Consider the following 10,821-nt stretch of genomic DNA (forward strand, 5'->3'; position numbering starts at 1 on the left):
AAGAATATAAACAAACAGTTTGCAACCAAAGTGAAGACAAGAATATAAACAAACAGTTTGCAACCAAAGTGAAGACAAGAATATAAACAAACAGTTTGCAACCAAAGTGAAGACAAGAATATAAACAAACAGTTTGCAACCAAAGTGAAGACAAGAATATAAACAAACAGTTTGCAACCAAAGTGAAGACAAGAATATAGACAAATAATCTGAAACAAAAGTGAAGACAAGAATATAGACAAATAATCTGAAACAAAAGTGAAGACAAGAATATAGACAAATAATCTGAAACAAAAGTGAAGACAAGAATATAGACAAATAATCTGAAACAAAAGTGAAGACAAGGATATAAACAAATAATCTGAAACAAAAGTGAAGACAAGAATATAAACATATAATCTGAAACAAAGTGAAGACAAGAATATAAACAAACAGTTCGCAACCATAGTGAAGACAAGAATATAGACAAATAATCTGAAACAAAAGTGAAGACAAGAATATAAACAAATAATCTGAAACAAAAGTGAAGACAAGAATATAAACAAATAATCTGAAGCAAAAGTGAAGACAAGAATATAAACAAACAGCTTGCAGCTAAAGTGAAGACAAGAATATAAACAAACAGTTTGCAGCTAAAGTGAAGACAAGAATATAAACAAGTAATCTGAAACAAAAGTGAAGACAAGAATATAAACAAACAGTTTGCAGCTAAAGTGAAGACAAAGATATAAATAAACAGTTTGCAGCTAAAGTGAAGACAAGAATATAAACAAGTAATCTGAAACAAAAGTGAAGACAAGAATATAAACAAACAGTTTGCAGCTAAAGTGAAGACAAAGATATAAATAAACAGTTTGCAACTAAAGTGAATACAAAGATATAAACAAACAGTTTGCAACCAAACTCAAGAACCAGGATAAAAAACAACAGTTTACAACCAAAGTCATGAGAAATATATAAACAAATAGACTGCAACCAATCATTAGTTTTATCCTTTCTCAAGAACTAGAAAAAAATTATATAGATCACAAGCCAAAGAGAAATTGAATTTGAAAGAGAAACCTTGTTTACGAACATTTATAACCTCTAAATCCTCTCATATCTGATTTTATCCAATTAAATACAATTTCATTCTATTCTTATTTAGATTCATAAATGAAAGTTTCCTCCATAATGATAACTGTACCTTTACATGTTGGGCTTTCATAATAGACAAACATTAATTCAAGTACATGTGCTTAAGAGATGCATGTGCATTTCCTAGTTTTAAATTTGTTATTCTATTATCCTAAAACTTAAAATAAATGGCAAAATGGATTTTAACTTTTCATTATTTTGTTTGGATAATATATTTTTCATTTATTTTATTAAGGTGAACACTAAAAATGATATTTTGAATTGAGAAGAAGTCACATTGAAGTAGTTGGGTTTACTATAATATATACCAGCATCAGGGATTTTTGAACACTACGTACCAGAGTAACAACTTTGTAAACAGAATATTTCAACACATAAAACCAATTTGAAACAATAAAGAACTTGTAATTACTAACAATTTTTGGTTTCTTACAATTCAATTTTTATTTTGCTGACAAGTGTTACAGCAAGTAAAACTGAAGCTTTGTCTAACTTCTTTCAGACAATTATAATACTAATTGTAGCACAAGAATAGACACAATGTGATAATGCAGAAAATTAGTTGGCTGCAACACAATCTTAAAACATAATACTTAATAATAATGAAAAAGGTACCCCACAATTTCAACAACTGAGAAATGAGTTAAATAAGCTAACATTTTATTTCATCCATCCACTTTGAAACAGACAATTTTTATGCTTTGATAAAAACTTTTCCACAAACTAAGCATTATTGACGAACAAGTTCCTTTTTTTTTGGCTGTCATTCTTATAACACACTCATTGACTCAGAGTGCAAAGAGAAATTTTACATCCTCAAAGTAAGTTTGCTTTAAACTAGAAAGTCCAATCTAGTCTTTTTCTCGATTTGTTAAGCCAAAAGCAATTGTATCAAGATCTACATATCACACACAAACACCACTTATGTTTATAAGGAAATCAAAACTTGTTAGAAGTCACTTTCACTGCTCTTATTAGGTAAAAATAAAACAGCTGGAAAGCTACTTATGTGAAATACTTACAAAATTAATATACCTTTTTCACAATTATGTTTCTTTCACTGTGCTTCATAGTGTTAGATATAAGGATTAAAAAAGATTTCAAAACCTTTTTTTAACACTAGTTTACAACCATGAAATAAAGACTTTTATAACAGATTCATGTATAAAAGGGGCTTATATAGGTTAGCAATTACCATTGATGACTAGTTTGCCATTGGGATGTTATAAGAAAGATCACATAAGCCTCCAAAGATGAATGATTATTAGATAAAGCACTATAGGTAGGAGTATTCTAGAATTGGAGCCTGCATATTTATATTTATTTAAATCGAAGACCATAGGGCATTCTTTTTATGGAGGATCAAACTAGCCATGATAAATTAATCATTTCATCATTCATACCAGTTTTGAAACAGGCTACAATACATGATTCCCCATTGTGCATTACATTCACCAACAAGGTTTTTTAATTATGCTTCAGGAATGAAGACCAGTACATTTAGTATGTATAGAGATCCATCCTATGTAATTTCTTAGATGGACTTCAGCCCATAAGTAGTTAGTCAAATCTGTGAATGAAAGGCATCAACTTCTTGTGATACCCAAGCGTTAAAAGTGAGCTGCAGAACAATGAAAAACCATAACATGGATCAGTAATTTTAAAAACTCATTTCAGTTTTTGGATAAATAGGTCTAGATCAATGAAAACTCGAAGAATGCTTTTGGTAACTCAAATATTAAGAGTAGTGGGGTAGTATAATGGTGCAGGCCTATTCTAGCTGCCTTAAGCCTGGCCCACTAATTACAGTTAATGGATCCATCAATGACTTGTTACACTTTGACATATTACACAATACTTCTAAGCCTAAATTGAAAGATTTCTATATGGAAGGACAACACCTTTTCCAATATGATAATCTGCCATACCATACTGCATGCCATGTCCTACAGCAGTTCCAGATAAATGTCATCCAGGAAATGCCTCAGACAGCATAAACTCCAGACATGAAACAAATTCAATATTCATGACAGGAGTGGAAATGGAAAGACCCTGCAATTTCAAAACATTTAAAGCTGCTCTTTTTTTATTTGATCAGTGTCGGTCTATTACACCAGATCTTCATTAATGTTTGGTGGCAAGTGCTAGCATTAGTCAATTTAGCCACATGAATTAAAATATGTTGACAGTGGCACAACAGGTCACACAATCTCATCTTAATGTTTGATGTTGCAATACTTTTGGTAATATTAAGCACAGTATATATACATTGACTCACATTAAGCACTGTCAAAAAATAATAAAAATAACAAGCAATAGGGTCTTTCAATGGTGTAACATTTCTGTGAGAGAGTACTACACTTGCTATTTTAATTTAGAAAAAGTTTATATAGTATGTTTGAAGGAAAGTTAAAGCTGAGAAGGAGACTTCATACTATTGTTAAAATAATTTTAATGTAATAAGAAATGAACAAAACAATGTTGAATACACAAAGAAAACATTTATTATCAATTATAAAAAATTATCTTTACACTTTACATTATTTTATAAGTTATCTAAACTGACCTTCCGAGTGATAACTGTGATTTTTGGAACAGTAGCTTCAGAGTAAGCATATAAAAGCTTGGCGCCATGTCGAATAATGCCACCATACTCTTGTGAGGTTCCTACAATAAAGAAGAAGAGTTATAACTTTTGAAATTAACACACATACACACTAGTAAATGTACCTAACTCTCTTATGGCATTCATATTGTTGGTGTAAAAGGGATTGTGGTATGAAATACTTAAGCATCTTCTGCCAAGGAGATCTACCAAGTATGTGATCAGAAAAAGCAGTTGTGCTACATACAAGCAGCATTAAACGTCACTTTTGTTTGGCACTAGCTTCACAGAGTAAAAATTCAAATGGCTGTCAAACTCGAACAGTTTGTCTGGTTGTTTATCCGTATCTGTAGGAGTCAATCCGAGTCCCTTTACTAATTCTCACCAAAATATTTCAGCCAATTCCTCATAGCAAACAACCACTTGTGATATGAGGACACCAGTTAAAGACAGACAAACGTGCTTTATATATATATATATATATATATATATATTCAAAGGTCACCCTTCAGGATGTAAAATAAACAGAAAATCTATAATAAAAACATTCAAATACCAATTTTCAACTAAACATAAATAACCTGAATTAGATACATATTCTTTAAAATGTACAAACATAAAACAAATTAGTTTAAGCTTATCTAATACACTTTCCATTCTTTTCAATTTATTTATCTATTAAAAGTGGCTCAAAAAAATTTATGAATTATTTTTCTAAAAATAATCTTTTATATGACATGCCCCAAAAAGAAAATAAGGTTCTTTCATAATTTTAAATTAGCTCAAAATACATTCATTAATATGCTTGCTGACATATACTGGGCTTTATTGGAAAATTAACACAAATTTAGGTAAATTCATCTTTAAACTTAAGTTATCTATTTCACCAACATAGAATTCACAACAATTTACACAATCTAAAAGATACCTTAAGTTTCTATAATTGTAGTTAAATAAGTTAATGAAAAACAAAATATATTTATCTATCTTATGCTGTTACATTTTGAAATATACATATTTAATTCAGGATATTTATGTTTAGTTAATTGTTATTTGAAAGTTTTATTATAGGTTATCTATAAAATCACATCCTGAAGAGTGACCATTGAATTTTCAAAACTGGTAAAAAAAAAAAAGAAAAGAGATATATATCATAAAAATGCATTCTTTAACATTTAAACTAATGTTTGAACTTTCAACTTTTTCACAAGAGCATTTCCCTAATGAACCACTTAGAAGAATAAGAACATATTGTAAATTAATATTCTTCTATATTTTAAAAAAAGTATTGTTATGGTTATTACTATTTGCATAATTTCCAGTTTGTGTATTTACACATTTCTAAACATATAAAACTGAGGTTATTATACTAAAATGAATTCTCATGGCCTACAAATAAAGAAAAACCAGAGCACTTACCTGGAAGAAATCCTGGAACATCAACAAATGTTATGATTGGAATATTAAAAGCATCACAGAATCGAACAAAACGGGCTCCTTTAACTGAAGAATTGATATCAAGACAACCTAAAGATACAACAAAAATGTTTTGAAAATTCAACTGACTAGTTCCACAAGTCAATTACTGTTTTAAAAACAATATAAAACTTATTAAGAAAAGTGAGAGTAGGTTGCTAATATTTTTAGTTCTCAAGATAAAAGTATGTCACAAAAAATAATATTCATAATCTATTAACTTTTTACTTGATTCAAAACATATGCAAAGATAAGTCTATACTTCTTACAACTTTCTTTTAAAATAAAATGTTGAAGGCCATATTACTACATGTATCAAGTATGGGAATCTCCAGTATATACAAACAAATTTTAAATTTTTTGCATGGTTAAAATGTACCAAGTATAACAAATTGAAGGCTCTTTTACAATGCACCATTCTAGTAACTCTCCTCTTAACCCTTTCCAACAATTCAATGTCTATCCTGAGGTAAGGAGCCCAAGACTAAACACAATACTCCAAATATGATCTAACCAGTGACCAATACAATGAAATTATAACCTCTTTACACTTATATTCAATATTTCTGTAGATACAACCTAAAATCCTTTTGCCCTACTACTAGCAACAGCACACTGCTTGGATAGCTTCAGAAACTGATCAACCATTACAACAAGATCCTTTTTCTTTCATGACACTGTTAAGGTTATTCCCATTCAAACTATACTTATAATTCAAATTATGATAACCCACATGCATTTGTTATTAATAAAACCCACCTGACATTTATTTGCTCAACTCACTAAATAATCTAAATCCTTTTGTAAACCAGCAGCATCCTCTTCACAGCTAGCAACACCCAAGACTTTATTATCATCAGCAAATTTAGGTTGTATATTGACAATTCCTTCATCTATGTCACTGATGTAAATAAAAAGAGCAAAGGTTTTAAAGACTGAGCCCTGAGGTACCCCAACTGTGACATGAGTCCAGTTTGACTGAACTCCATTTGTAACAACCCTCTGCTTTCTTCTGTCCAACCACTCTTCTATCCAATTAGCTAGCTTATCCCCCACACCTATAGATAATTTTTTTACAAGCCTTTTATATGGCACTTTGTCAAAGGCTTTCTGAAAATCCAAATGCACCAAATCTACAACCTTACCCTCATCTACATAAGCAGTAACCTTTTCAAAGAATGTCAGAAGATTAGTAAGGCAAGGTGTTCCTTTAGTGAAAACCTGTTGACTATCTAATAAAATTTTAAACTTTGTTAATTGATGTTGTAAAGCATCTTTTATCAGGATTTCCAAAACGTTTCCCCACAACTAATGTTAAGACTAATAGGCCTATATTTACTGGGACAATTTTTTATCAACTCCCTTAAAAAGATGAGTGACATTAGCTAACTTCCAATCCTTTGGCACCTACCCACTATTCAAGGACTTACAAAAAAAATAATAATAGCAAGTGGCTCATATATTCGATCTTTAGCCTCCTTCAAAACCCTTTGGGAAATATTATCTAGCCCAGGAAAACTTATCATTTTTTAAATTTCCCAATTTTTTCCTTAACAAGCTCAGAATTATTGCAATCATATTGTCCGACCTTGTTTCCATCTATCAACTGTTTAAGATTAGAAATACTGTTTAAATCTTCATAAGTAGAAACTACAGAAAATGCATAATTTAACCTAGCCATCTCATAATCATCAGATACAAGCTTTCCTTTATCATCCCTCATAAGTCCTACCCTCATCCTAACATTTTGTTTACCCTTAAAGTATTTAAAGAAATCCCTATTGTTAATTTTGACATTTTCAGCCAACCTTTTCAATGTCCTAATTTCCTGTCTGACCAACTTTCTTGGTCTTCTATAATCTTCTAAGTCTCACATCACACCAGTCAATTTAAATTTCTTAAATTTGTGATACTTTTCTTTAATTTGACCTCTCTATGAGCCAACCTGGTTTTTTCATTTGAAGCCACCCTTTTCTTTCCATAAGGAATATTTTTATCTTGAATATTTTAAATTTATCCTTAAACATTTTCCACATTTGAGCAATGTCTTCAAATAACACAGCTACCCAATTCATACGATAATTCTTGTCACATCCCTTCAACATTTGCTTCTTTGAAATTTGTAACCAAAATATCATTATTTCTGTTCTCCATATGCAGCAAACATCAAACGTAATAAAGCAATGATCACTTGCACGCACCCAGATGTTACCCAATTTACACCTTCTCAACAATTTGTATATTAGAAGTTAACAATAAATTTAAAAATAACATTATTTCTAGTAGGTTCCTTGACAAATTGGTGAAGAAAACCATCTTAAACAGTTTCCAAAAACCTTTTTCCCCCTCATGGTTTGACTAGCTTTTCCCAGTCGATGTACCTGAAATTAAAATCACCCATAATTATAATCTCAGTAACAGCTGAAATCTTAATCTCACTGTAAAGTTTCTCACTAATTTCATCAGCATTGTCAAGGGTGGGGTGGAGGGAGGTCTGTAACAAATTCCCACTAAAAGCCTTTTCCCTTTGTATCCACTAACAGAAACCCAAATGGATTCAATTTCTTTGCTATTATCTTTGATATCCTCAACTTGAACAGGATGTAACTCACATTTGACATATGAAGCCACTCTTTCCCCTCTCTTTAGTACTCTATCCCTGTTAAATAACCTATAACCCTTTATTTCAAAGACATTTTTGTCATAAAAATAATCTATATTTAACCATGTTTTAGTTATTCCCAATATATCAAAATCCTCCATTTTTACCAGTGCCCTAAAATCATTTGTTGTATTTCTTACACTTCTAGCATTACAATAGTAACAATTAAGCCTATCCTCAGAACTACTTCTATACTTACTTCCTATGCTAAACTTTTTCTACATCTCAGTTTTTTGCATTTAGTTTATCCTGGCTCACACCACTGTCTAGTTCTAGTTTAAATCTTCCTTTACAGCTGAGTTAATAGCCCTTGCAAACAAAGCCAGACCTTACTCTACTTAAATGTACAACATCCATTCAAAAAAGCTCCCTTCCCCTACTGAACTGATCCCAAAGATCCAACCAGCCTATCTGCTCATCCTTACATATTAACCTAAGTCTAGCATTTAGCCCTAATGACATACTCATAATTGCATCCCCACAATTAATTCTTGGCAGTATTCCCAACACAATTAAGTTATGACCTTTGTCTTTAAATGCCTTTATCAACCCCTTGTACTCATTAAGTAGCCCCTCTGACCTACCCTTCCCTACATCATTAGCTCTTCCGGACACAACAAAAACTGCATCATTGCTAGCCCCCCTTTATTATATTTCTTGCTCTGTTAGTTATGTCCTCCACCTGTACCCCTGGGTAGCATTATTTAATTCTTTTCTCCTTATTACCCACAGACTATCTTATCCACATGCCTTGTCAAGGAATCACCTATAACTATAACCTCCTTAACTTTATTTATCATCCAAATCCTTCTCAGACACTTTTGTTTTCCTGCCATCCAACAATTCCTCATCAGCACAAGCCAAAGGCTGAAATCTGTCGCTGAATAGAATAGTTCATTAAATCCACTACTTTTAGTTTTAGCCCTAATAGTATGCTTTCTAACTTCCTGAAAGGCATTGTTAGCTGATGTATTCCTTGCATGTAAAAGCTTAAGCTCTTCTTGAAATCCTCTGCCATTTCCCACAGTTTACCCTTTTCTTTATTTATTGCCTCTACTTTAATTAGGATAGCCTCTAACTTCTCCTCCTACCTACAAACTCTACATATAAATTGCACATATTCACAACTAGTACTAGCTTCCTGAGTTCCCAATTAAAACCCACTCACTGCACCTAACAAACTGTAAACACTTTCCTCCAACACTAGTCTCAACCTTTGTATTTGTAGCCTGGAAATATATATACTCAATACCAAATACCACTAGCTTGTTGATAACACTATTAAGCCTAATGTTTACCACTGAAGAAGAAAGGTCCACCTTTCAAGAGTTTGAGTTATAGGATTTTTATCATTTTAGAATGAAATATATCACAGTTTAATTGTTTTATTTTTGTAGAAAATGGTATATATTATATTCATACATAAGGCTCTACTATGCTCTGCCAACTTCTTAGTGTGTACATAAAGTTACAAATAAAAAGATGAAATAACAGAATATCAATGGGTTAAATGATAAGAGTTATTCTGAGTACAAATATTCCTATTCATTCAAGACAAAAGCAAAAACAATTATGGTGCATCAACTCTTGGGATTTATGGAAAATACTCAACATTTAAATGATAGATACATGCTCATGCACACAGTCTACCAAAATATATACACAAACAGAGAAACAAATTACTTGTTACTTAAAAAAGTTAATGATAATAAATAAATTTACAGCCTGAGATTTAAATTACACATGAGGTGAAATGCACTTTGTACCTAAATGGTACACACACAGTTATACACCACCACAATATTTCTAAGTTCCCCTCTCACTGTGACTTTTTGTTTTTGCTTCATTGACTGTCTCTTTTTCTTTAGTTTCAATAATTGACAGGGATGTCATTAATTTTGCAAGAACATGCAAAGTGGTCCTGGATTCAGACTGCAGCAGGTTTCAAGAGAACCTCAAACCTTACAAGCAGCACATACCTCAGAAGTTAACAGAGACCTGCGTATGGAGTTTTGTGAATGATTCAAGGTTTAGCAGGAACTGAATAAGAATTTTACAAATAAGGTGTTTTGGACTAATGACAAAATGTTATATTTCAACAGTTAAATGAACCACAACAACTGTCAATACTGGTCCTAAGAAAACAAATATTGGATTGCAGAAACCTGAGGCCAGAGAGATAAGAGTGATAGCCTAGTAGGATGTCTTGCTTTTGGTAAATTTTTCATTAACAGGACACAAAGCATAAAAGATGATGTAGCTGCAGCACAATGGAGGGTTGCTCAACCAAGCAGTAGATTTCAGGTAATACATGGATGCTGCTTTTTCTAACAGATGAACAGAGCATTGCAAGTCAGTGGCATGAATTGCATACTACCCAGATCTTACATAATTAAATATTTTCTTTTGAGGATACATCAAATACTTGGTATTTATTACACATCCAAATAATGTGGAAGATTTGGAGCAAAGAATCACAACAGCTGCTCATCTGAAAAACTGCAATTACTGCTAAACTTAAGCTGCAACCTAAGCGTAATATCAATGATGCACATTTTAAACAGCTGTAGTAGGGCCAAAACTTAGAAAAATCATGGTTTTATGCAACTTTAGCAACATCCTAAATGCACATCCAAGTAACAGAAAGTCATATTTCACAATCTCTGTTTAAAAATTACAATTCAGCAAAATTTTTTATATGTAAAAGTAAGAGAAACTGTTCTTAACACCTTAGCTCTTTCAGCACAGGCTCGGTTCCTGGGACCGACCTCGTAACCATTTTATGTTTTTTACAGTTTCATGCAATAACTTTTAAATCATTAAACAAATGTTAATGAAATTTGGCAGATTATTGGTAAACATTACAATGCTTTCATATGCAAAATATCATTTTTTTTTATAAAGTCTTAAGGTTTGTAAAGCAATGTTTTTCTCATGCCTT

At 31.6% G+C, this 10,821-nt stretch overlaps 1 protein-coding gene across 1 annotated transcript in view; it reads right to left on the minus strand.

The window, feature by feature from the left end:
• LOC106471478 (propionyl-CoA carboxylase beta chain, mitochondrial-like) overlaps nt 1–10,821 on the minus strand; it is a 35,619-nt gene that overhangs the window by 3,164 nt on the left and 21,634 nt on the right. Inside the window, exons 6-7 of the mRNA XM_013932082.2 lie at nt 5,162–5,269; nt 3,704–3,804 (exon numbers count right to left, since the gene is read on the minus strand). Coding sequence (XP_013787536.2) covers nt 3,704–3,804; nt 5,162–5,269 — 209 coding nt within the window. The remainder of the gene's footprint in view (nt 1–3,703; nt 3,805–5,161; nt 5,270–10,821) is intronic.

The sequence above is a fragment of the Limulus polyphemus genome, unplaced genomic scaffold (assembly GCF_000517525.1).
Source record: "Limulus polyphemus unplaced genomic scaffold, Limulus_polyphemus-2.1.2 Scaffold112, whole genome shotgun sequence".
NCBI classification, from domain to species: Eukaryota; Metazoa; Arthropoda; class Merostomata; order Xiphosura; family Limulidae; genus Limulus; species Limulus polyphemus.